General features: G+C 44.4%; 2 protein-coding genes across 2 annotated transcripts; both read right to left on the bottom strand.

Moving 5' to 3' along the window:
• Positions 1-1,631: 1,631 nt before the first annotated feature.
• LOC128468195 (tudor domain-containing protein 1-like) lies at positions 1,632-27,419 on the bottom strand. The gene is made up of 25 exons (XM_053449888.1): positions 27,384-27,419; positions 27,166-27,223; positions 26,792-26,835; positions 21,543-21,687; positions 21,076-21,178; positions 20,698-20,758; positions 20,233-20,337; positions 19,782-19,967; positions 15,088-15,231; positions 14,686-14,838; positions 14,468-14,597; positions 13,708-13,893; positions 12,951-13,058; positions 11,974-12,144; positions 11,676-11,879; positions 8,590-9,640; positions 6,779-7,185; positions 6,530-6,649; positions 6,300-6,381; positions 6,114-6,171; positions 5,817-5,895; positions 3,660-3,827; positions 2,964-3,185; positions 2,684-2,727; positions 1,632-2,023 (listed from the first exon to the last, which is right to left on the bottom strand). The coding sequence occupies exons 1-25, from the start codon at positions 27,417-27,419 to the stop codon at positions 1,970-1,972; spliced, it is 4,119 nt and encodes a 1,372-aa protein (XP_053305863.1). The 3' UTR covers positions 1,632-1,969.
• On the bottom strand, positions 11,682-13,176 carry LOC128468998 (tudor domain-containing protein 1-like). The gene is made up of 2 exons (XM_053450800.1): positions 12,951-13,176; positions 11,682-12,144 (listed from the first exon to the last, which is right to left on the bottom strand). Exons 1-2 carry the CDS (start codon positions 13,066-13,068, stop codon positions 11,933-11,935), a joined length of 330 nt encoding a protein of 109 aa, XP_053306775.1. The 5' UTR covers positions 13,069-13,176; the 3' UTR covers positions 11,682-11,932.

Genomic DNA, 27,419 nt, shown 5'->3' with positions numbered 1-27,419 from the left:
CCTTCACGTGACCGTCGTCCGTGGCTATAATGTTACGGCTCATCAGTGTATAGTGTTTCTGCGTGTAGTGACATTTTTAGTTATTTGTCCTTGTTCCATGTTAACCCCTTTGTGACAATGGGGGTTTTAACATTTCTCCAGTTTTTGTTTTGCCTAAATGGCAATTATGTACAAGTGATTAAAATGCTCCCTAACATTGTACACATTTTTTTCTATTTTTGTTTACTTTGGGGAGAATAGTTTTTTTTTGGTTTTTTTTAAAGTATACTTCTAGCAGGAGGGGTATAAGGTGTTTTACATTGTTTTTTTTAATTGTATGTACAGGGCTCCATCGCTGACCGCAGTACCTGTGATCCGTCTGCAGGAGCGCAGAGGTCCTGGGAGAAGCTCACGATCGCTTCCCGCAGCTCCAGACGCACTGAAGGAAAGCACAGCTTCAATATTTAGTGTGGGGTGGCCACGTGAAAGCTGTGACCTCAATTGATTTCCCAGTTTCATGATACCCACCATATAACATTTGGGAATTGTTAGTCATGGTAAAGCGAAGCCGACACTCTTCTTCTTTCTATTAGTCTCGTTCAACATGAAACCTTACTGACTTCATTACAGACCTCTTAGATCCTTGGCCCAAGGACTGATTTAAGGTTTTAAGTATTCTTCCATAGATCTGTTAAGGCCCCCCCACCCCCAACCCATCTATCCCTTTCTCACAATCTCCCCTCTCCCTCCCTAACCCCCTTTCTCACAATCTCCCCTCTCCCTCCCTAACCCCCCCTTCTCACAATCTAACCTCTCCCTCCCTACCCCCCCTTCTCACGATCTACCCACTCCCCCCTTCTCACGATCTACCCACTCCCCCCTTCTCACGATCTACCCACTCCCTCCCTAAACCCCCCCTTTGTAGGTCACTTACCTTCAACTCCTGTGTTGGGAGCGTGAGGCGTTTGTCTCGGGTGCCGGCGCTTCACTCCTGAGCGCCGGCATATGACGTCATATGCCGGCGCTCAGCGTGAAGCTCTGGCACCCGAGACAAACGCCTCACGCTCCCAACACTCACTCTGGGCAGCGCTGAGGCAGGCGGCGGCGGCGGGGGCAGCAGCGGCTGGGAGCAGAGGCATCCTGGATTTCTGTCAGTCAGGGGGGCCAAAGCGTTGCCGAGCGGTCGTTTTCAGCAACCGCTCGGCACCCCTTGGGCCCCCCGACTGGCAGAACTCCAGGGCCCGGTCGCAGTTGCGACCCCGGTAGTTCCGCCACCGCCAATACGAGGTGGCCAACGGGGCCAAAGCCACAACTTTACTGTGGATTACCCTGGGCAAAGGACTATAGGGGAGCGGTGTCCAACCAGCGGCCCTCCCGCTGCTGCAGGATTACATCTCCCATACTCCTCAGCCAGCCTGTTAGCTGAAAGAGCATTATGGGAGATGTAGTCCTGCAGAAGGAGGGCCACAGGTGGGACACCCCTGCTATAGGGGAAGCAAATAAACCAAACAATTTGTGTGTGTGAGTGTGTAGCGTCAATTTACATTCAAGTGATTCAACAGCCTACATCTTTAGGTGTTGCTCATAATTCACACAAAGCCAATCAAGGAAACAAAAAAAATCTTACACCAAGGTCGCTGCGTTGACTCAACTTTTTTTTTTTTTTTTTTTTAAACAGAAAGTCCTCAGATTGGTTAATTAAAACACTAAACATTTCTAAAGTCGCTGCAAATAAATATGAGGATTTACACACCACCTCGGAGTATATTACTCCTATCCTGACATTACTGAACTGTGAATACAATCATAACATTCTGCTCAGAGAGATTCTCTTCATCTCCCCCCCCACCCCCGCTTGACATCACTAGAACTCTGATTTCGGATGCAGTCCGCTGCAGTCTAGAACTACTACAAGGACTCCGGCAACTCGCTCCTGGTGAACCCCCGGGATCTCTGGAGCTTTAGGAAACAGATCGTCACCATGTGATCATTAAACGTGTTCCACATTAAGTAAAAGGCGAAGTGTTTCCTCCAACTTTTCTACCTATAAGAAGACGAAGACAGAAGGACACAGCAATTAGTTCCGTGATAATGCCCCCCAAAAAGCAGCATATACACCTATGATTGTCTGTATAAGGGGGCTTTCTCTTTTCTTTGAAGCATTCAGGGAAACAAACATTCAGTTTCCAGGCACGGTATAGACGTCTCTGGGCACCAAATGTTTTGGTTTTGAGGTTTTTATCACCATCTGAGTGACGGGCCAGGCACATTGAGATTAGAAAGCTGGGCTCCATTGACTTGCATGGTTGAACGAAGTACCTGTTGTCAACCTGCAAGGGGAGCCAGAGTTCCCAGGAGGGTCTGGAGAGACCCTCTTGGAAACTTGTTTAGTTTTTTGAAAGGATGCCGCCATCTTGCGAGTGGCAAAATCTCTTGCAGTGACAGCTCTCCAGAGTGGGTGCTATCGAGGCACGTCGTTGGTCTTTAACTGACCGTATGTGCATGACATGCCTGGCCCGTCAGTGGTTGTTAAGGGGTTTTTGTTTGTTCAAGTATAATAATCCTTTTAGCACAGAATGACCAGATACTAAAAAAAAAATGTATTTTCCATCTTAAAGCACCTTAAGTGTTATTTAATCATTTATACGGCTTAAGTATCTGGGGACAGTAAGGGACGCGTAAAATACACTCGGCACACACTCACCCTCTCGAGCAGGTCTTGTGAACAACAACAGCATCCATCTTTACCTTGAATTAAACACAGAAAAAAACACGAAATATGAAAACCCTACACAAGATTACCCGACAATTACCCCCATCTCTATACTTTGCAAAAGGAAATGTTTTCAGTTGCAACACAAATTATACCTTGGCTGTAAATATTGTTTGTTTGGCCTCCAGCTCCTCTTAAATTACAAACCTCTATTTTTTATGGTTTTTTTTTCCTTTTTAAATATAACTTCATGAAAGCTTTGAGCTAATACCTTTACAGTGACCTCCTGTAGAGCGCGAGTCGCGGGCCAAGCCGTCACCAACAAGCTTTTCAGCCACATTTACCACGCCAGTGTCCTGACGCTTTTCCACAGACACAGAATAGATTCCCGCATTCACGGACAGTGCAGTGAAGATGATGTTCTGCTCCTGAACCAGCACTCTTAGCAGTTTGGTAGCTGCCGGTGACCACTCCTCTGAGAGCGGTGTTAACCCTGCAAACAAAGTCATATGTTAAGCAGGCCTCTCATCATGCTACAAAGCCGGTTTTAGACCGTAACTCCTTCCGTCTCCTTAGCATGTATCTGTAAGTCCTTACAACTTGTGGCAAGAAGCACATTAGGAAGTACCGGTACAGCCTGATCAGAGATCAGAAAGGATAGCGATCAGCCCGTGTGTCACAGCGCTCCGTTAAGCGCCAGTACACCGTTACTCAAGGAATGCCCGATCGCACTGGAATCTCTCAAGAGATTAAAATGTTGTTAATATGGGGTTAATCTCAGATTTTTGAGCTCAGATTTTTGAGCGGTTTTCTTATTTATTACATTATAGACATTTGGGGGGGGGTATAAGTATTATAAAACAAGGAGTAAAATCTCACCCAAAAAATATTAAAACCCATAGTCACAAGATCTGATCAAGTTATTAAAGAAATACAAAATGATAGTAAACGTAATAAAATCACTTACCTGCCAGAGCACATTTTACAATCGGTACAGGGGGGTCCAGGAAATTCTCGGTAATGGGGAGAAGGGACGAGAAGGGCAGATCCTCGGTGTTCCCATAGTCCGCATAAGCAACTTTAGCAGTAGACAAAGAGGTGTCCAACACGATCGCTCGGTACCAGCAGCCATCATCTGGTGAAACAGTACAGAGAACATTTGGGAACCTCAAACATTCTGGGGATCAAACGTTTCTAGGCTATATGGGTTTCCTCAACTAGTTCTCTTTAACCCCATCCGGCCTTTTTAACACTTGAGGACTATGGCTGCAACAACCAATTTTGATTAGTTGAATCAATTTCATAAAATATAAGATAAGGGTTTTTTCACAGCAAATGCTCTCAAAAATACCCCTCGTTTTATAATCCGACCTCAGAGGTCAGACTGTAACACCAAGATCCCCCTCAGCGCTGCAGGGGACCCGGATCCTCCTCTCTGGCAGCCGGCGGCCACCTGTGCGATGCGCGCAGACGTTCTCCGCTACTGCCCAGGGGGTATAAGGCATATCTGGGGAGGTATAAGGCATATCAAGGGGCACAGTGGCATATCTGGGGGGTCAGGCTTTTCTCAATCATAGTTTTTATTAAATATGAAAAAATAGATTATATGTGAATTAATATTTAAACATTTTTAGGTATTAAAACCTAGTTTGAGAAATATTGTGTTTGGGTTCTTGTTCCATTAACCCCTTCAGGACAGGGTTGTTTTTTTTTTTTTACCATGTTTGCGCTAAACTGTAAGTTCTCTCATTTAGCGCCCCCCCCCCCACAGAAATCATATATTGTTTTTTTTTCAGCACAAGTAGTGCATTCTTTTAAAATAATAATTATATATATATAGACCATCATTTAGTATGAAAAATATCTTAAAACGTAGGGAAAATTAGGGAATAAAAGGAAATATTTTCAGTTTCACCTATAATAACCAGTGCAATTGGAAAAAACCTCCAAAAGTGTATTTGAGTATTTGTCCGGTTTTCGGAAACACTTCAAATGCCTGGTATTTTCATTTATTCTGGCACTTACAGGGTTAAATATGAATGACAGCCATCGCTGTTTCTAAACAATACATTTTTGAAAGATGACATCCCAAAGTATTTTACTTGGGGCATTATAACACTTGATTTAACCATTTTAGTGCCAGTCTGTCCTAAACATTGCATTAAATTTTTTTTTTTTTTTCATTTTTTAACAAACCCATTTTATCCAAACGCAGTATTTCAGTATTTGTTTTTCCTGGGTACATGAAATTATTGAAACAACTTGTGATTTGTATTGAGAACACCCCCCCCCGAGTACAGGAATACTCCTATAGGAGTGAACCAAACGCTTATGGGGGCTCGTATTTGCTGGTCTGCCTAGACCACAGCAGCAGAGCCCCGTACAAAATGGGTATTAACCCCTAAAATGTCGCACTGAAGGGGTTAACGCTGCAGTGTCGCTCTTATGGAGCAATCAGGCAGGAGGGGGATGTCATGGCAGGCCCCCGCACTTGTGTGGGGACCCAATTAACAAAACGCCATCGCCGCTTTAAATTTTAAAATGTGCTCCTTAACCCCTTCAATCCCAGGGGTTTTTGGTGCCTCAAGCCCCGGAGCGATTTTGCCATTTTTGCGCTATGTCAGTTCAGCGATTATTCTCCTTTCCTGTGAATAGTGCACCCATGTAAACGATATATTGTTTTTTAAAGGAGAGATAGAGCTGTCTTTTGATACCAAAGTTAGATAATTAGCTGAAAATGTAGGATTAGACATTTTGTAAAAACTAGCCAAAAATAGAAAAATATATATTTTCCCATCTGAATCCTCACAAAATTAGGTAAAGTGATGGAAAATCCCCTCAAAATGTATCGATTCAGGTGTCCTGATTTCAGAAATACCTAATTTACATAGAATGTCCATACGATTCCAGCACTTATAGGGAACAGACTATAAGGTGTACATTTTTACATTAGGTATGATGGGATTCCAACTCTAGTTTTAAACAAATAAACGAAAAATACCCACAAAAGTATATATTTCACAACCCAGACTATCGTATCAGGGGTATTTTGGCATTTTCATGCAGCTATTTGGCCACCAAGGTGGCCGCAGAAATTATTTAACACGATTTCTCACTCTCCTACCTGCACCAATCACAGTGTACTCTCCACGCAAGACTCCATAGACTCGCTTGATCTCACGTGTAGGGATGGGTCCCTGCCGCTGCAAGAAAGTCCAGACATATCTGTACGTCGTAAGGGGCTTTACGCAATAAATTTTTTTAGGACGTACATGTACGTCTATAGGGGACTAAAGCGATCAAGCACGGTTTGAATTAAATGATTAAGTACGGCTTTTTAGTAACATGGCAGCACCGAATGAGGCACAAGGTCATTAAAACTGACTGGATAGAAAACATGGAACCGTGTCACCAGTCTGACCATGAAACGCATAGCCGTGTATCGTTCTGCCATCCACAGAAGAGGGAACTGTGTATCCCTAAGTTATCCAAAATCACATTATGAATTACTTTACCCGGTCTGTAAGAGTCTAAGTAAAACGGATACGCTGCATGGTAGGTTGTCTACTAACCTGTATATTTGGCACAGCACATATCCCCCACTGACGGTCTGTAGCTCAACTTTGTCTTCTCCGCTTTGCAATACACGGCAATACCCACCATCACCTGCGTCAACTTCTGTATGTCAACTAAAGAGGGAAACACTTTACATTAGGAGTTTTCCACATTCACCATCCATGGCTGCCATTAGGAAATATTCAATAACCAAAACCAATTATAACGATTATTGCAACGGTGATTTGAGGCTGAACGGTGAAGCAGGCGCAGTCCCCTCACCTCTGTTTTCTTTTGGAAAGGCGTAGAACAGGTCGGGACTGATCACGCTCAGCACGCGCGATTCTATGGGCTCATTAAGTGGCAATTCTACAGATTTCCACTGGCAAGGGATGCAAGATTCTAAAGTAAAACAAACAAAAAAAGAATATAGTCTGGCAAATTGCAAGCCAATGGCAATGGGCCGTGTACAAGTGATGGCCTAGGACCATGGGCATTTCTTCTGACAAAGTACAGCTTTGTTTAACTTACTCAGGGAGTCATCGCTAAGTGAATGACTTCTACCAGACACTCGATCCTTTGAAGATTCTCTACTACCCGATGGGTCTCTGACCATAACCTGCGGACTTCTCGCATTGTTATTAGTTTCCGGTGCGACAGCTTTGGCAGAGGAGCTAGTTTTGCACGGTATCTGGACTGCCGGTTGGCCGATACTCCCTGCTGATATGTTTCCCCTGTTATCGTCGGAACGAGCCTCACGCTGGGCAATAAGTTTGTCGCTGACCAGCCTGGAGCTCTCGCTCTCCATTATTACGACAGAGTAGCCATCCTCGCTCGTACTAACAGCTTTTGCCTGTAGCTTTGTCCCCGCAACCAAGATCTGCGGGGCTTTATTCCCCCACTTTTCTCCTGTCGCTTTCACCCGTGTAACAAATACACTTTATTAAGAAAGCAAGTCTACTAAAACATATAGTAAACGAAAAGGTTTATTTATATATATATATATATATATATATATATATATATATATATATATATATACACACACTTTTTTTTATTTATTATTAAAAAAAATTATTTTTTTTTACATTTTTTGGAACTGGAAGGTTCCCCTGTGTCACGAGCTGAGAACACAGGTTGATAAGGAGCCCAGGTGCAGGGGATACGAGGGGCTCTGTCTGTACCCCACGATGCATTATGGTCTGGGGTTACAGACAGGCGCAGGAATAAACCACAGACAACAGATCTGGATTAAGAGTTGTATTGAATGCGATGGTACAACAATAGATATGCAATGGAAGTTACTTGGCAGGAAGCCCTCTTGCGGGGCACACGGCAGATAAGCCCTCTTGCGGGGCACACGGCAGATAAGCCCTCTTGCGGGGCACACGGCAGATAAGCCCTCTTGCGGGGCACACGGCAGATAAGCCCTCTTGCGGGGCACACGGCACGACTAGAAGCCCTCTTCCAGGGCACACGGCACGGCTAGAAGCCCTCTTGCGGGGCACACGACTAGAAGCCCTCTTCCAGGGCACACGGCACGGCTAGAAGCCCTCTTCCAGGGCACACGGCAGGTTGCCCACTTGCAGGGCACACGGCAGGTTGCCCACTTGCAGGGTACTCTACTTGGGAGTCCACTTAGTGGGGCGCAGGCCGCAACTCAGGAACACAGCAGGTTGCCCACTTGCAGGGCACACGGCAGGTTGCCCACTTGCAGGGTACTCTACTTGGGAGTCCACTTAGTGGGGCGCAGGCCACAACTCAGGAACACGGCAGGTTCTGGAGCAAGGCAGGTACTGGAGCAAGGCAAGGTACTGGAGCAAGGCAAGGTACTGGAGCAAGGCAAGGTACTGGAGCAAGGCAAGGTACTGGAGCAAGGCAAGGTACTGGAGCAAGGCAAGGTACTGGAGCAAGGCAAGGTACTGGAGCAAGGCAAGGTACTGGAGCAAGGCAAGGTACTGGAGCAAGGCAAGGTACTGGAGCAAGGCAAGGTACTGGAACACGGCAAGGTACTGGAACACGGCAAGGTACTGGAACACGGCAAGGTACTGGAACAAATCAGGAACCAAACAGGTAGTCCTCAAACATTACAATGTCAAGGCCCAGACTGCAGGGCAGGGCAGGTTTATAAAGGCTGAAATGATCAGGTAAGCCACTGCAGCTGGACCTGATAATCAGTCTGAGAGGCTCTGAATAGCAAGGGCGGCCACTACTGGCTGGAAACATGAAATGAATAAGGAAAAGAATAAACAAGTCCAGCCAGCGCATGGTGAAGCGTGACATACCCCCACCGCAAGGAGCAGCCTCCGGATGCTTACGGAACCATGGAACGGTGGTCTCACCGTCTGCGGTGAGACTTCTTCTTCTTTTCCTCCTCCTCTCTAGCACGTAGTGCTTTCTCATACGCTTCCAGATCTACACGACATATTACATTGCCGTTGGAAGTCACTACACGATCTGATGGCAGAGGTTCTGTTGTGCTGAGTTGGGCTGGATAGGCCTCAGCTACTGGATACACAGATGTGATGGTCCCGGTAAGTGCTTGTCTTGTCCTTTCTCTACTCCTGAATTCACCAGGGGTTAGGCAATCACCCTGTGCACGGATCTCCTTTGATCGGCGTTGAATAGCATCAAAACAGGGCTGGGTTGCAGGTGGAAAGGAGGAACGTTTACTGGACCTTTGGTCACGGAGACGTTGTTCGTACTGTATCAGTTCTGTTCTGTGTACGATCTTTCCATCTGATGCAAGGACGTTGCCAGGAGCCCCTAGGGAGTGTCGTGCGGTTTGGAGTGTCCTATTCCTACTCCTGTGAGTGGTAGGAGTGGTGTTCCTTACCGCACAAACAGCTGGGGGGTTGATATCCATGGATGTGTCTGTTTCATCTGTCTCAGATGACGCACTGTCCATATCAGACCACTCGGGGGCGTCCGACAAGGTCTGGAGGTCATCTGACATCCCAATGGAGGGCGTAGGAGTCCTAGGTGCTGAGGACTGGTTAACCCCTGCATCACCTGTCTGTGGATGCGACAGGGTATGCTCCTGCTTTGTGACGTTGCTGGCGTCATATGCAGGTTCCGGGGCATGGGGTTTCTCCAGGTGGGTTGCGGACGGTTTGACTGGTTTGTGCGGACAATACGATATCCTGTGGCCAGTCTCTCCGCAGTAAAAACATAAGTCGTCCTCTTGTCTTCTCCGTTTTTCTTTTTTGGTGAGCGGCTCTCGCTTAAAGCTCTTAGCAGCCTTCTTTCTTGGTGTCTGGGTCTTGGTTTTTGTGTCCACGCACTCAGCTTCTACCACAGTCCTTACTGACTTGCATAGGTGGAGTACACATTCTGCCAACAATTCCAGTACTACAGGTATCCCCGCGAACTCCTTGTATTGGCCTTGACATTCTGTCACGAGCTGAGAACACAGGTTGATAAGGAGCCCAGGTGCAGGGGATACGAGGGGCTCTGTCTGTACCCCACGATGCATTATGGTCTGGGGTTACAGACAGGCGCAGGAATAAACCACAGACAACAGATCTGGATTAAGAGTTGTATTGAATGCGATGGTACAACAATAGATATGCAATGGAAGTTACTTGGCAGGAAGCCCTCTTGCGGGGCACACGGCAGATAAGCCCTCTTGCGGGGCACACGGCAGATAAGCCCTCTTGCGGGGCACACGGCAGATAAGCCCTCTTGCGGGGCACACGGCAGATAAGCCCTCTTGCGGGGCACACGGCACGACTAGAAGCCCTCTTCCAGGGCACACGGCACGGCTAGAAGCCCTCTTGCGGGGCACACGACTAGAAGCCCTCTTCCAGGGCACACGGCACGGCTAGAAGCCCTCTTCCAGGGCACACGGCAGGTTGCCCACTTGCAGGGCACACGGCAGGTTGCCCACTTGCAGGGTACTCTACTTGGGAGTCCACTTAGTGGGGCGCAGGCCGCAACTCAGGAACACAGCAGGTTGCCCACTTGCAGGGCACACGGCAGGTTGCCCACTTGCAGGGTACTCTACTTGGGAGTCCACTTAGTGGGGCGCAGGCCACAACTCAGGAACACGGCAGGTTCTGGAGCAAGGCAGGTACTGGAGCAAGGCAAGGTACTGGAGCAAGGCAAGGTACTGGAGCAAGGCAAGGTACTGGAGCAAGGCAAGGTACTGGAGCAAGGCAAGGTACTGGAGCAAGGCAAGGTACTGGAGCAAGGCAAGGTACTGGAGCAAGGCAAGGTACTGGAGCAAGGCAAGGTACTGGAGCAAGGCAAGGTACTGGAGCAAGGCAAGGTACTGGAGCAAGGCAAGGTACTGGAGCAAGGCAAGGTACTGGAGCAAGGCAAGGTACTGGAACACGGCAAGGTACTGGAACACGGCAAGGTACTGGAACACGGCAAGGTACTGGAACACGGCAAGGTACTGGAACACGGCAAGGTACTGGAACACGGCAAGGTACTGGAACAAATCAGGAACCAAACAGGTAGTCCTCAAACATTACAATGTCAAGGCCCAGACTGCAGGGCAGGGCAGGTTTATAAAGGCTGAAATGATCAGGTAAGCCACTGCAGCTGGACCTGATAATCAGTCTGAGAGGCTCTGAATAGCAAGGGCGGCCACTACTGGCTGGAAACATGAAATGAATAAGGAAAAGAATAAACAAGTCCAGCCAGCGCATGGTGAAGCGTGACACCCTGATGCTGAAATTATTTTTACATGTCACCATTTTTATTTTTTTGTTCTTTTTTTTTTATTTATTTTACTAATCACATTGTGATTAGAAAGCAGGCCTCCATTGACATGCATGGTTGGATGCAGTACTTGTATTCAACCTGCAAGGGGCGTTCTCAGTAGTGTCTGGAGAGACCCTCTTGGAAACTTTTTCAACTTCTTTATTTTATTTATTTATTTTTTAAGAACGCCCCGCCACTCTTGCAAGTAGCAAAACCTTGCCGTGGTGGTTATGACTGCTCTCCAGAGTGAGTCCTCGGGTGGGTGTTTGGTGTCGTTGAATGCCTCGCTATCGAGGCATTTCAGTCACACCTGAACACTTAAAACGGAGAGGGGCCAGATACGGCCCCTAATGTCGATCTGTGATGTAGATCGCTTCCTGAATCAGTTTAAAGCCATGACGGTCCTGGCATGTCAATTGTCACCAACTGCATGTTTGTGCATGACGTGCCCGGACCGTCAATTGTCATCAAGGGGTTAAAGTACCAATAAAAGGCCTCTGATTAACCACGTACACAACACTAGGCAATACTTGCAGTACCTGAGATTCTTCGAGGGGGAACATTTATTTGTATAAAGTAATAAGGGAACTGTTTACCAAATTTTAACAGAATTTTCCCTCTTGTTTGATTGTTTAACAAAGCTGCAGCTCAGCTGGGAGAAAAACAACAAGTTTGTACATTAACACTTCGTTGGCGTACCGCCCTGCAGGTAACTTACCGCAACTTTGCCCTTTGCCGGTAGGTGTAGCGTGGCTGGTCTCTGTTTTGCGTGCCCTGCCAGTCGGGTGCCTGTCAGCCACTTCCACTACGAAAGATGTTTTCGTCTGCCCGACCACTTCAACTGTCACAACGTCGTTGGCCACCAAAGACGCTGTCGCAGCATACGTTTCTCCAGTCCATCTCTTAAATCGCGGCTTTACACCTGCACACATAATGAGCCGGATTTACAAAAAAAATTATTACTACAACGTTCCTTTACCAACATGGCCGTGCGTAGTGTAAGAAAGAGTCCCAACCTGCCAAGCTGCACTTTATGGCTTGTGACGGCAATTTCAACATATTGCTCTGAATGGGTCGTAGGCTCGATAGGGGCAACACTTCCACGTTTCCAAAATCAATGTACTCGACCAGTAAAGCCTCCTGTGACCTCTTCTCCAGGATTTTAGCTCGATACCAGCACCTGTCCTCTGCAAAATCAAACGAATAAGTGATCAACGTCCTCCCAAACATGAAATATGAGGGACGTTCAAAAAGTCGCCACTACTCCTTCCACCTTCACCGTTTCCAAGGAAAATATAAAAAGTGCGGAAACTTTTTTTAACGTCCCTCGTACTTTGCCTGTCCTCCAATAAGCACGCAGAACCTCAGAGATGTCTTGCTCGGGTACACCTGTCTCCTAGCAGACCCATCACCCCATGTTTGTTACTTTTGCACCCTCCTCTCCGACACATACAATAAATGACTAAAAAACCTGGTCTTTCAGGCAATAACCTAACACGTAAAAACACCTGAATAATGAATAAATGTCCCGATATTCCAAATTCCTGAGGATATAAACCTCAAGGAATTCACAGATTATTGCATGACGGAGCCCGTGGCTCTTCTAGTTTTTTTTTTAACCCTTCGCGACTGGTGACGTAGGGGATATGTCAAGAAAAAAAATGGTTCTTGACGACGTATCTTTTATATCATGGGGCTTTGAGAGATCAGTTAAAACGTTTTAAAAGTGATGTGCAACCTGTAATATTTGCTCAATAACGGAAAAAAAAACGCTGAAAATCATTGGCCTATAGGGTAGTTTCCAAATCAGGGCAATTTAATATATTTTTTACATTGGCTTTAGTCCTACTTGTGCTGATTTTTTTTTCTTTTTGGGGGGGATACCCATAGGATGGTGTGAAAATATTAGGTTCCATTTTATCTCGCTGTACTACAGGATACTGTCCGCCATGTGAGGCTGCGGGAACGACAAACCATCAAAAGGTTTATTTACCTGCACACTGGGCGCTGCAGACCTGGCCAACAGCAGGCGTGAAGCTGGGAACGGGCGGCACTGCGGCAAAATGTTTACTCATCAACTCCATCAGCTTGGAAAGTTCCTCTAAACGCATCAAGTTTAGGTCAAATTAGAGAACAAACAGAAAATGCTACTATATAAACATATTTATAGTTACCGGTTTTGCTCGATTATAAGACGACCCCCCCCCCAATTTAGGAAATAAAGAAAGAGCCTGAATATAAGACTATCATATAACCAAAAAGTTTTACTAGTAAATATTTATTCACATGCAAACAATTTTTTTCATATTTAATAAAAACTATGAATGAGAAAAATGCTTTTTGGTTTTTATTTCCTTTTATTTGCCAATCTGCCCCCCAGTTATGCACAACTGCCCCCCAGATATGCCTTGTACCCCCTTATATGCCACTCTGTCTACCAGATATGCCTTATACCCGATCATACATGTGATGCCGGCGCTCCACCATTGAAGTGCCGGCAGTAGCTTAGGATGTCTGTGCGCCTCTGGAGAGGAGGATCAAGGTCCCTGCAGCGCTGCGGGGGATCTGGATCTTAGTCTTTTAGTCAGACCTCCATTTGAGGTCCGATTAGAAGGCGACCTCGAAAATAAAATGATGGTTATTTTTCAGAGCATTTGCTCTGAAAAGAATCTCGTCTTATAAACGAGCAAATACGGTATATATATATATATATATATGTTTAAACACGGCTCATAATGGGAAAAACATACCTGCGTTCTGTAGTTGCTGGCAATAAAATTCCTCGGGGTGTTTAATTTCTGTGATGACAGCACTGAAAATGTCACCTACAGAAACCGCAGTCCCGCTTAAGACGTGGATCCGTGGCAGAGATTCGGGAGCATCAGACAGCTCCTCTTTTCTTGCTGCCTTGTCAATGGCCGTTACTGGTAAAGGACCTGTCAAAAAAAAAAACAAAGCTAAAAAGGTTAACCCCTTAACACCCGATGACACAAACAGCCAGGTAACGACCAATGACGGCGTTGCAAGATCTCCATAAATCATTCACGTGTAACGCTACATATACATGAAATAAATCTGGATTTAAAAGGGGCGTCTGTCCGACGTTGACACCCTGGGGAGGGACCAGACACAGCCCCCCCAATGCCGATCTCAGAGTTGCTGAATCCCTCGACATCGAGGCATTACAGCAACACCGTTTGGGTTTAAAGCCATGACGGCCCTGGCATGTCAATTGTCACTAACCGGATGTTAGTGCGTGACGTGCCAGAACCGGCAATTGTCAATAAGGGGTTAAATAAAAGGATGTTGAAAATGCCTCGGTCTCCAGGGGCGAGGGAGATTTGGCCTGACCTCTGCCACTCAAAGGTTCGGTTTGTATGCATTTTGAGCCCGTACATGTACGGGCTTCGTCATTAAGGGGTTCATATTTACAGAAAGGTACCAAGAAACGCATTTAGAATGTCAAGAGGAAAATGCAAAGACAACATGGCATAGAAACTTCCCTCTTACCAATCTCAGAGTTCTTTTCTTTTAAGATACGTCCTCCGTCATGAGCGGAAGCAAATCCTTTCTCCAGAAGTAGTTTGGCCACGTGTATCCCTGCGCACACAGTAAACGTATCACTCAGAGAGGCACCAATCTGAGAGAATAAGAACGCCAAGAGACAAAGCTCCACGTCGGAAACAGAATCCGTTTCCAGCCTACACACCTGAGGCCTGCACACATACATCCACGGCGTAACAGGGCACCTCTTCACGCAGCACCTCAACAATGCTAATGGAAACTTTCTGCTGATCCATCAGTTTCCGGGATTCTGCGATGCATACTGGGGACCACCCGCCCGGAGGGGGAGTGACGGAGACCAAGATACACTTCATCGCCTGGGGAAAATCACAGTATTTCTGTTTGCATGGTAAGTAGCAGTATACAAATGATATGTAAGCAGCTTCTCCAGCTCATCATGGTCCTTCCCTGTATTTCCATAATTACACGTTCACTACACATTAAAATGACACGTAGTATGGAATAATTACAAAAACCTAGTGCCGGGCCACCGGTAAAATGGATCTTTCCATTCACTCTTTAGGAGATAAGCCCCAGAACAGAAGGCTTCTGGAAGCCGGACTTACGAGCGGTGAAAGCAGCTCCAGGTCTTGATGCATTTTTTGCAAGTTGTCGAGCGTCAGCGCCTCCTGATTCCCGAAGTCGATGTACAGGACATGCGCTTTTCTCGTGGCGGCATCAACGTTCTGCACCAGCACCCTGTACCACCGCTGTAACAGAAACAACGAGGGGAGACAGAGGCTTCGTGAAACACAGAGATATCCTGGATTCACTGTACAGAACTACGATCAATATAAAAAGGGTTTACGGGATCAGAGAAGTTACTTAGAAACAAATAACTGTGGATTTAGACATTTAAGTGTGGAGATCCCAGGGTAATTCATGTGTACCTGAAAAGCACCAAGGATAATGGGTGTGATGAGACCGCTGATCCAAGCACAGTGGTCATCAATACTTAGCCAGGTACTGACCACAGACACATTTACTGGCCTTCCCTAGGGTTGTAGACAACGTTCCAAATTTTAGCAGGCAATTTTACCCAGTAAATAAAATAAAAAAAATTAAGCACTTATGGTTTTTTAGCTATTAAAAACAGCACCGCCAGGCTGCATCGGTCCAAAGGTCAGCTTCTAGCGAGTGGGGTTTGAGATATTCTGGAGATTTACAGATATCTCCCTCTTCTCTGCCACAGGTAAGATGGTCTTTGTGTGAGACTCCACTTGACAACAAGTATGAGGCCTTTCTTAAATTAGGAAAGAGTTACTTGACTGACGCCAACCAGGTGTTGGGCACCGCGAGTAAATAGGTTTAGTTATTATTCTAAGTGTATCTGGAGATTTCAGAGATAACATGGAGGCCCTCTGATGGTGATCATAAGCAACAAAACCAATTTCAGGTATAGCGAGAAGCACAGTGGTGGCCAAAAGTTTTGCTGCTTCAGTGTTCTTAGATATTTTTGTCAGATTTTACTATGGCATACTGAGGTATAATTACAAGCATTTCATAAGGGTCAAAGGCTTTTATTGACATTGTTTATGCAGAGTCAATATTTGCAGTGTTGACCTTTTTTAAAACCTCTGCAATCCGTCCTGGCATGCGGTCTGTGACAGCCCATCTCTTTATCCCTTACGTTATTTTGGCCCCATCCCTGTGGTTTGCCCAAGGATCAAAGGCTCACGGACCCTGTACACCCCTAGTGTTGGTCGGATCCCACCTTCCCCCTGCTTGGCGCCTGCCCGGGACCTAACCGCAAATTCATGGAACTGTGCGGCGGCTAGGAACCGCGGCGATGCCCCCCAACAACTGGAACAGTGCCGCTCTTTTGAGGGTACATTAAGCACATGGTGGGTAACACAACACGCTCGGCGGTGGTTACAGCGAGGGCGCCCGTTGGGAACCCTAGTTTTATTATCAATTTCTAGGACCGGAGTTTACCCAGCCGTGGCTATGGAACTCTGGCCCGGGTACCGTGCGGACCGTTCCCTGATGACGTTGCTTTTTGGATCGTAACATCTTTAGACCCTGAGCTCTCCATTGGCACCGCTCCCTCGGGATCACCCGGAAATAGTGACTCTTTGTTGGGTGGGCATTCCTGGCCGTAGAAATGTATGGTGGCGCCAGGCTGTCTGGTGGTTGAGGGGATTATACCTTTAATCGTATCATGTTTGCTGAATATATATCTATGTGTGTGTGTGCAGTCCTCAATAAAGAGAGTTCTGTTTTACCCCTACATTAAGTCTCAGCCAGTGCTTGGGGGAATATGAAGGGTTAATCCCTTGAGCAATTAAGCTTTCAGTGGCAAGGAAGATCTCCACGGCGGATCTACTCAGTCTGAGTACGGGTCTCCAACACACTGTCAACTTCTGGGCCACATTCTGACTGATGGTAGCCCATTCTTGCATAATCAATGCTTGGAGTTTGTTAGAACTTGTGGGTTTTTGTGTGTCCACCCACCTCTTGAGGATTGACCCCAAATTCTCAATGGGATTAAGGTCTGGGGAGTTTCCTGGCCATGGACCCACAATTTCGATGATTTGTTCCCCGAGCCACTTAGTTATGACTTTTGCCTTACGGTAAGGTGCTCCAAGCTGGAAAAGGCATTGTTCGTCGCCAAACTGTTCTTGGAAGGTTGGGAGAAGTTTCTTTTGAAGGCTGTGTAAGTACCATTCTTTATTCATGGCTGTGTTCTTAGGCAAAATTGTGAGTGAGCTCACTCTCTTGGCTGAGAAGCAACCCCACACATGAATGGTCTCGGGATGCTTTACTGTTGGGATGAAACAGGACTGATGGTAGCATGCAGACGCACTCACATCTGCCTTCTGCCATTCCTGAGAAAGCTCTCCACGGGTGGTGCCCCGATCCTGAAGCTGAATCAGCTTTAGGAGACGGTCCTTGCGCTTGCTGGACTTTCTTGAGCGCCCTGAGCATTCTTCACAACAACTGAACCTCTCTCCTTGAAGCTCTTGACGATTCGACAAATGACAGCCCTGTTCTAAAACAATCAGCATCTCCAGGTGATCTTCAGCCTTGTCCATGTCAACACTCTCACCGGTGTTAACGAGAGAATCACTGACATGATGTCAGCTGGTCCTTTTGGGGCAGGGCTGAAATGCAGTGGAAATGTTTTTTGGGGGGGGTTAGTTCATTTTAATGGCAAAGAGGGACATTGCAATTGATTGCAATTCATCTGATCACTCTTCACACCATACACGTCTGCTCTGGAAGAGTAAGGGTTGTAGACAAGCAGCATGTCCAGCTGTCTCTCAATTCTATTGCAACTGCTTTCAGAACGCGACAAGCACTGGGACCTCTTAACACTTATTATACTATTATGACTGAATATGAAGTGAATTATACCATGTTGATTCTCCACCACAAAATATTTTTGAGTTTCTCTCAATCACATAAAAAACAAGTTTGCACACAAAAAAGTGATATGTGCTCTTCAATAAACAATAAACAAAAAAGTTATACAGCCAATAGTAGCATATAGAGCTTTTTCAGTAAATATAAAAAAAATATCACACAATGGCTTTATTGGGGGGAAAAAAAAGAAAAATGCGGTAAAACCATTTAAATACTTAAAAGGGACCTAACACAGACACAGATGTAATAAGGAAGTTTTATTTTACCGAGGGCCCTTCTCAGTAAGAAAATCATACATTAAATGTAATACACCATGGGGTAAAATGTAAAGGATGGTTACGGCTCTAGAACATAACAAATATTTGGGGTATCTCCGTTATCGGAAATGTTGCTGAACATTAATTTGGATATTATTCAGCAGAAGACACCTAAACAAACCTGCAAAAGCAATGTTATTTTAGTATAGATTTTTACATGTTTCTATGGTTTCAAAAGGAAGCCCATTTTTTTGTGGATGCATTAACCCCTTCGTGACAATGGCTGTTTTAACATTTCTGCGCTGCTCGTGTTGAGCTGTAATTTTGTTCTTCCACGTTTACTGAACCCACACAAGTTATATATTATTTTTTTCAGGACACGAAGGGCTAGCTTTAGATGTATCATTTACTATGATAAAAAAAGAATAAAATATGGTAAACATTTTTGAAAAAAGGACTTTTTCTTAAAAAATCTTTTACTCATTTATACAAACTAAAGAAAAATACCTGCTAAATAGATTCTACTATTTGTCCTGAGTCTAGAAATACCCAATGTTTTATGTTTATGTTTTTTTTCTGCACATTATGGGGCAATAAGTAGCATTATGCTATTTCAAAACCATTTTTTCCAAATCTGGTCATTCTGCCCCCGTGTGCTATTTCGGGTATCTTTGAAGCCGGCCAATGCAATTTACCCCATACATTTTTGAAGACTAGACACCCCGGTGTATTTCAAATGCTAGTATTATAACTATTTCCATGCACTAATTCTACATCCAGCCTTTGTGGTGGTCATTTGTTTGAGGTTCTTTTTTCTCCCACATACATTTTACTTCAGGTATGAATTTGCCTGGCTGTTTGGGGGCAAAAAGACCACATTTGGTGGATGATCATTTTTAAATGTTGGACTTTGACATCTGGAGATCCACTGCCCATGCCCTATTTGGTACATCTTTGATCCTGGCCAATTCAATGTGTCCAATAAAAACATACATTTTTGAAAACTAGACACCCCAGAGTATTTTAAATGCTGGTATTTTAACTCTTTCCATGCATACATTTTACCAGACTGTCAAAATTTGCAGTAGTATTTTAGGTATGAATTTACAGCTCCTGGTATATGTCACTTTCACACAACACAACAATATGTGTTCTGCAACATCTACTGAGTTCAGTGATACCCCTCATCGGTTTGTTGGGTTCTGTGGGGGCTAACATTTGGGACTTCTGCATTTTACATATATGAATTTTGACATGTAGTCATCCTGCCCCCTGTGTTATTTGGGATATTGTTGAACCCGGCCAATTCAATTTACCCCATCAAATCATACATTTTTTTAAAAGTAGAATCCCCATGCGAGAATTGTTTGAAAATATAGTGCTAATTTTAAGACTTGCTTAAAAAGTATATATATATATATATATATATATATATAGTATATACATATTTTTTTCACACAGTATTTTAGGGAAATACAAACGTGGGCTACAAATAAAATTTTATATCTTTACACTGCTTTTGTGACCAAACAATGCAAAGCAACATTGTACTCATGTTTGCCTTGCAATAGGAATGATTTAGCTTCACCTGGAGACAGCACATGTTTTCTTTCCAACTAAATATATATATTTTTTACCTGGTCTTGGGAATATCTGGCCACACAGATTTCCCCTATGACAGGGGTATATCCCTTCTTTAGGTTCTCAGGTTTTGAGTATATCTCCTGTAGTGTGGTTGTCAACTTGAACAAAGACTTCACTGATTTCTCGATATACGAATGTATAAAGAAATAACTTGGGTTTGAGAATTCCACAACAAAGCCCTATAAAAAAAAACATATTGAAGTTCAGTTGGGCACTTCTTCTACAAGTTTTAGGTTTAGGTTTGCTCACCACACAATATCCAAACGCACCCTCTGTCTCCGCATTTACAGAGCACCTCTGGGGCAAACATAACCTTAATTTTAGTTACAATTTCCGTGCCACTCTGCCCTTGGCATTATCTGATAAGCAAAATACCCCCAAACCCCACGAGATGTAAGAAATGAAATAGAAATATATAAACTGTAACAGGCAAACGAACACCACCTGAATCTCTGTCCCTTTCCTTATTCCCGACTCTTGTAAATCGCATAAAAATATTTTCTTTTCGGTTTCCTGACGCTTTGAGAGATCACTAACAGCGGGTTCAACCTGCAGAAAGAATAGGAGAATACAACATACATTGACTACCTTCAGTCTAAAAGATGTTTCCATATTTAGCAATAAGGCAAGATGCAATACTGAACAGTCACCAGGCTGCTGTTTTATTAAAAAAAAGTATAATGACTTTCAGTGAGATTTTCCAATGAAAAAGGAAAACAAAAAAGGCAAAAAGGCAATTGGAGAGAACCAAGAACCTAACTCTACTTCTCACTCCAGGTGGAATGATCGGGCTCCTCTATAACCCCAGTGGTGGAAATAAAGTCACACAATATAAAGGACCCACTGCACGACCCCAGAGCCCTCTCATTACTGAATACTTACAGCAAGGAGCATTTCAGAAATCTTTACCAAAGGACTTGCTTTCTTTTCAGCAGCTTCAATAGGAACTCGGCAGCTGGTTTCGTTTTTCCTGAAAACAAAACCAGTAGTTGGAAAAGGATACTTGCTAATTTCTCATTCATTAGTAAGGTAATGTATCAGATTTATGAGCAGTAATTCCAAGTGGCCCGTCAATACCCACTCTACAGAAGCTCCATTGTCTTACTAAAGTCAGCCGATCTAAATGCTATAGGACGATGCTCTCCTTAACAACTTGGACCAGCAGCCTCACGTAGATGAGCTACAGATCCACTGGCGACTTGGTGGAACTTGGGAACTGCGATGAGATTAGCAATCGCAGACTTCTAGAGGGCTGCATTCCCCTTCCGCAGAAAAACAGAAACTTACACACTGGTCGGCTTGCATATGACCGAATGAGAAGCCCAGTCTTTTCTCTGACACTCCACTGAGCAATAGCATGTCTGCCGGCACTGGGAACACCTCCGTGACCCTGTCCCAAAGGGAAAACAGTAAATAAAACGGCACCCCCGTATTACTGACAAATCCTTCAGCGCCTTGCAGCCGCACTGGAGCGAGAGCTAAAGCATCAGCAGGTATGACATGAAGATCTGGTGATCAGGATTTCACAGGGACATTTGGGAACGCCGAGCGCAACGCAAATATTTTAGCGAGCCATCGGGTTAGCGGTAAGTGCCGCTTAAGGATAAATAAGGGGAAAGGGACCTAATGGTAACGTATGTGAAACGTCACCTAACATAATTACGTAGGAAGGATGTCAAACAAAAAAAGGCACATTTCACAAATCACATTGCTTTTCAGAGAGTGCTGCTCATCGCTCAGTTGTGATTACTTACCATGCAAACCACAGTGATGACAGCTTGTGGTCTGCGGCACAGGCTTTATCGTGTTAAAGAGAGCCGGGTCGCCGTCCACAGAGAAGATATTGTCCGGTAGTACATGTGATTTCTTCTGTTTTGCAGGCAAAAGATTCTTGCTCACCTGTTCACCCCAAAAAAACGTTTTTAATGCGGTTGTATCTTTAAAGAAAAACACTACCAGGTGACAAATAAAAGGTCCAACATATTTTCTAAATAAAAAAAATATATAAAACATACACGCACATATACATACACTAAACAAAATTGCAAAAGAGATTTCCAAAGATCAATTTGCCTTTTGTAAACGTAACCCCTTAAGGACCGGTTACGTAGGGGATAGGTCACTAAATATAGTCCTTGAGGAGCAAAGATATATCCCTGACGTCATGGGGTTTTGGCCAAAACTCTAATCTCCTCCGGAAAGGTCATCACTTATGGCACTGGGGAATCCCTCTGATGCGGCAGAGACTCTCAGGATCTATAGACACCATGATCGGGTACCCTGCCACTGTAAGTCAGCGGCTGGCATTAGTGTGAGTGTCGGTACGATGCAGCTGTATGACAAAGAAGACACAGGGATGCACAGCGTGATCAAAGGGCTCCCCGTAGAATTCCCCTGATTATTGTGGAGCCCCCCAATATGGAAAACCCCCTATTTGCTGTCCTGGAAACCCTAACAGGTTATGCCACTTCAAACTGGATCTCTTTACATTGAGCAGCTGGTATTAAAAAAACATAAAAATCCTATATTTAGCCCGAAAAGAAAACGTTAAAAATACGCTTCCCACGCCCTACAGCACTCCATACTTACCTAAAATAAGTTAAATTGAAATAAATTAAGTTGAATTGCGGGACAGTTTAACTTGGAGGATACTGCGGAACATAAAATAGTGTTTCTTTCTGCAGTCACATATTTTCTGGGCGACAACAATGTGGTATTCTAACACTTTTTATGCACTAATACTTCCGCCAGCCCTTCTCAAACTGTCAAAGTTTGCAGTAATTTTTTTGTGTAATCAAGTTCCTACGTCAAACTTTGACAAAGGCTGGTGGTAGAGTAGGTGCATAGAATGTGTTAAAATACAATTCATTTGAAATAACATAGGGGGTAAAGTGATGTATGGGAGGGGGAGGAGGCAAAGTGATGTATGGGAGGGGGAGGAGCCAAAGTGATGTATGGGAGGGGGAGGAGGCAGAGTAGAGTATGGGAGGGGGAGGAGCCAAAGTGATGTATGGGAGGGGAGGAGGCAGAGTGGTATATGTGAGGGGGAGGAGGCAAAGTGATGTATGGGAGGGGAGGAGGCAAAGTGGTGTATGGGAGGGGAGGAGCCAAAGTGATGTATGGGCGGGGGAGGAGGCAGAGTGGTGTATGGGAGGGGGAGGAGGCAGAGTGGTGTATGGGAGGGGGAGGAGCCAGAGTGGTGTATGGGAGGGGGAGGAGCCAGAGTGGTGTATGGGTGAGTTATAGTGGTGTGGGGGGGTATTATGAATTTTTAGGGCATATAGGGGGTATAAGGCATATGGATATTAGGCATATCAGGGGGGCATAAACATATCTGGGGGTAAAAGGTATATCAGGGGGCTCAGTGGCATATAGGGGGTATAAGACATATCGATATTAGGCATATCAGGGGGGCATAAAACAAATCTGGGGGTAAAAGATATATCAGGGGGCTCAGTTGCATATCACTGGCATATAAGGAGTATAAGGCATATCAGGGGGCACAGTGGCATATCAGGGGGCACAGTGGAATCTGGCATATAAGAGGTATAAGGCATATATGGGGGCAGAGTGGCAAGCTGGGGGTCAGATGTGCATAACTGGGGGCAGTTTGGTAAATAAAATTAAACAAGGCTTTTTTCTCAGTTTTTATTAAATATGAAAAATAGTTAACATATGAATTAATATTTACTAATAACTTTGTATTAAAAACTAGTTTGAGAAACACCGTGTTTGGGTTCTTGTAGCTTTTATTATTATGTCAGTAAAATAAGAAGTTGAATAGAGAGAGGCCATTGCAATAAAGAGATGAAAGTGTAAATTGTACGTTTTTTATAGCAATTTTTCTTCAATTTAAAATAATGTATTTTTTTTATCCGATTAATCGATTAATCGACAAAATAATCGGCCAACTAGGGCTGAAACAACTAATCGATAAAATCGATAATAATCGATTATGAAAATCGTTGGCAACGAATTTCATCATCGATTAATCGGATCGATTTTTATCGATTACAAAAAGAGGTTTTTTTCAGAGCAAATGCTCTGAAAAACCCCTCTCCTTATATAATCCGACCTCAAACAGAGATCGGATTATAACACCGGAATCCAGATCCCCCGCTACGCTGCAGGAGACCTGGATTCCCCTCACTGTCGGCCGGTCTCTCACTTCCGTCTCTCACTTCCGTCTCTCTCCCCCTCCCATCTGCCTCCTCCCCCTCCCATACGTCACTCTGCCTCTCTACCCGGCTCCGTTACTGAAGGCACTTTCATTGCAGCTTCATAGAAGCCTCAGTGTAAGTGAAGGTGAGTAACGGAGTCTGTCTGTGCGACGCAAACCCCCACCGGCTAACAGAGAATCATCCTCTCTGATAGCCGGTGAGGGTCTGCATCGCACAGACAGACTCCGTTACTGCACTTCACTTACACTGTGGCTTCTATGAAGCTGCAATGAAAGTGTACGTTTCTTAAAGTGTACGCTTCTTAAATTGTACGTTTTTTATAGCAATTTTTCTTCAATTTAAAATAATGTATTTTTTTTATCCGATTAATCGACAAAATAATCGGCCAACTAATCGATTATTAAAATAATCGTTAGTTGCAGCCCTACGGCCAACTAATCGATTATTAAAATAATCGTTAGTTGCAGCCCTAGTAAATTGAATTGGCTGGCTTCAAAGACGTCCCTAATAGGACATGTGGGCAATATGACCAGATTTGAGATTTTAAAATGTCAAACCTCTTTAACCCTTAACAGGAAAAAAAAAAAAGAAAGAAAAAAGCCATTCTTGTCCCTGACAAAAAAGAAAATTAGAACTAAACACAAAAGCACAGGAGAATATATATATATATATATATATATATATATATATATAAAAAAGTAAAAAACAGCCCGGGGGCCTTAAGGATTAGCTAATATAATGTGCCAATGGAAAACAGGAGGGGTGCTTGCTGATAAAAATGGCCTCTGTACACTTGTCAGGATATTCCATAAAATAAACATATATCAGACTTTGCGAGCTGCAGTTGTCATTTACAATGTCTGCACTGTATTTCTGATCCATTCGACGTTATTTTGACCCCTTCGTGACAATGGCTGACTTTATTTTTTGTACCCTTTGTGAAAATGGCTTTTTTAACATTTCTGCGCTGCTCATGTTTAGCTGGACAAGATGCCCTTATTTTGATTGTAAAATATAATTTAGTATAAAATATAGTGAAAAATTGGGGGGAAAACTTTTTCTGACGTGTACTTGAAAAATATTTTACTCATCTTTATGCCAATGAAACGCCATGCTAAATAGATTCTACTACCGTATTTGCTCGATTATAAGACGAGGTTTTTTTCAGAGGAAATGCTCTGAAAAATACCCCTAATCTTATAGTCAGGCCTCTATTTGAGGTCTGATTATGAGACTAAGATCCAGATCCCCCAGATCCATTGCGCAGACCTTCCCCGGCTGTCAGAGAGGAGAGAATTCTCTCTGACAGCCGGAGGGTGTATGCGGACTTCCCCCGTTACTAACGGCACCTCCTTCCGGCTGCAGCGGAAGTTGCCTACGCGAATCGCGTAGAGGTCTACACACTGCCCCGACTTTTGTTTGGGGGGTGTTAAACGGGTGGCATAAGGCATTTCTGTAGGCAGAGTGCTCTATGATATGCCTTTTAACCCCCTTAATGCCACTCTGCCTCCAAATATGCGTTTTAACCCCCTAAATGCCAGAGTGGCATATAGGGGTGTAAGGCATTTCTGGAGGCAGAGTGGCACATAGAGGTCAAAAGGCATATCATGAGGCACAGTGGTATATAGAGGGTTAAAAGGCATATCATGGAGCACAGTGGCATTTAGAGGGTATAAGGCATTTCTGGGGCAGATAGGCAAGCCTGGGGACAGATGTGTATAACTGGGGGGCAGGTTGGAAAATAAAAGCCCCGGTGAAAGTGCTGGGCAGCAGCAGAGGTTTTCTATGCGCATCGCGCAGATGTCCACCGGCTGCCCCAACTAGACACCAGGGAGTTTGGAGCACGGGGGGCAAGTCTGGGGATGCATTGGTAAGTCGGGGGGGGGGAGCGGCAAGCCTGGGGTCAGATGTGCATAACTGGAGGGCAGGATGGCAAATAAAAGGAAACAGAAAGAAAAATGCATTTTTCTCAATCATAGTTTTTATTAAATATGAAAAACATTTTACATGTAAATTAATATTTATCGGTAAAACTTATTTTATGCATCCCCAAGACTTGCCCCCTGTGCTTCAGACTCCCGATAATGCCTTTTTCGGCCGATATCTTTCGAATGGGTTTAGGGACCGCTCATTGTCCTTAAGGGGTTAATGTATATTTGTAGTAGGAGTGGGCCCTTTTATTGACTGGAGAACAATTTAACATCTTTAAATACCTCAGGCATCTCTCTTGGAACTGTATAATACCTCTCATGATGTGATGATGACATCACATCATAAGAGGTATGATGTGATGATGACATCACTGGAGTCTTTTTTTTTTTTGTTTCTCCTTTTGACTTTTATCCCCACTGCTACTCATCAGAGTGATTTCAGGGTGAAATATTCAGTACGTTTTCTGGATGAGGAACCTTTTCCCCGACAGCGATCAGAGGAGGGAAAGGTTGAAGTCCTAAGGTCGTAAAATGTTTAATGGAGCCATCTTGAGGAAATTTTGTGTCAATGATAAGACATACATACAAACTTAGGAAGAATGGAACACCCTCGTTGTGAAGAAAGACTAGAAGAAAATTTGTTCACGTTATTCAATAAAATAATAATAAGAAGAAAGCTGTCCTAGGGGAGACGTCATTATACAAGTCACGTCAAGGATGGATGTGCCTTCTTCTGGATCAACAGTTAGGATGAACTTAATTGGAGTGTAGGAAAGATAATATTTTCGGTATTTAGTGGGGTAAGCAGTTTAAATAGTCAACGGGCCACCGATCACCCACATGAGAGCTTGTCACTTCCACAAAAACAAGTCATACGTCGCTATTACTTACAAGATGAAAGTCTGCCCTCACTGGATGGCTTCGATAATCTCTTCCTACGCAGAAAATGAGGAAAAAACTATTAAGGCACCAAAAAAAAGTTTGTAATTCTATCACCCCAACCCTGCCCAGCTGCAAGCATGATCAATTAAAAAAAAAAAAGACATCTAGAATTGTCTTAAATCACATTGAGAGACAAGGACAAGATCCTATGACCTGATTTACAATAATTACAGGAAAGCCCCCCCATTCGTATCAGATATTTCTTATTACAGCATCCCCCCCCTTCTGATCGTTTCTCACTAAAATACATCCAAAAAAAAGCTACGTGTGAAATGGTACAACTCTCAAGTTCATCTCAACCTCAGGCCAACGAAGACCCAAACTTCTGGATTTGCCCTGGATAATGCCGATAGCCTCGAATATCCTCTGCGCATGCTGGGCCTGAGAGGGGTCATTTTATCGACTTGACAAAAGCTTAACGAGAACGCGCCTGCCAAAGCTTTGAAAGCTGGAAATGATTCAATTACAGAGGCTGTGATGCGGTGGACATGGATTGCGTCGTCCATTATTATTATTTACGTCACAGACGCAATATCTGTACCTCCCTTTGGCTGAAGCACTCCTCTAACTGCGGCAT

This window comes from Spea bombifrons, chromosome 11 (assembly GCF_027358695.1).
Source record: "Spea bombifrons isolate aSpeBom1 chromosome 11, aSpeBom1.2.pri, whole genome shotgun sequence".
NCBI classification, from domain to species: domain Eukaryota; kingdom Metazoa; phylum Chordata; class Amphibia; order Anura; family Pelobatidae; genus Spea; species Spea bombifrons.
This window is presented reverse-complemented; position numbering and strand designations above follow the sequence as displayed.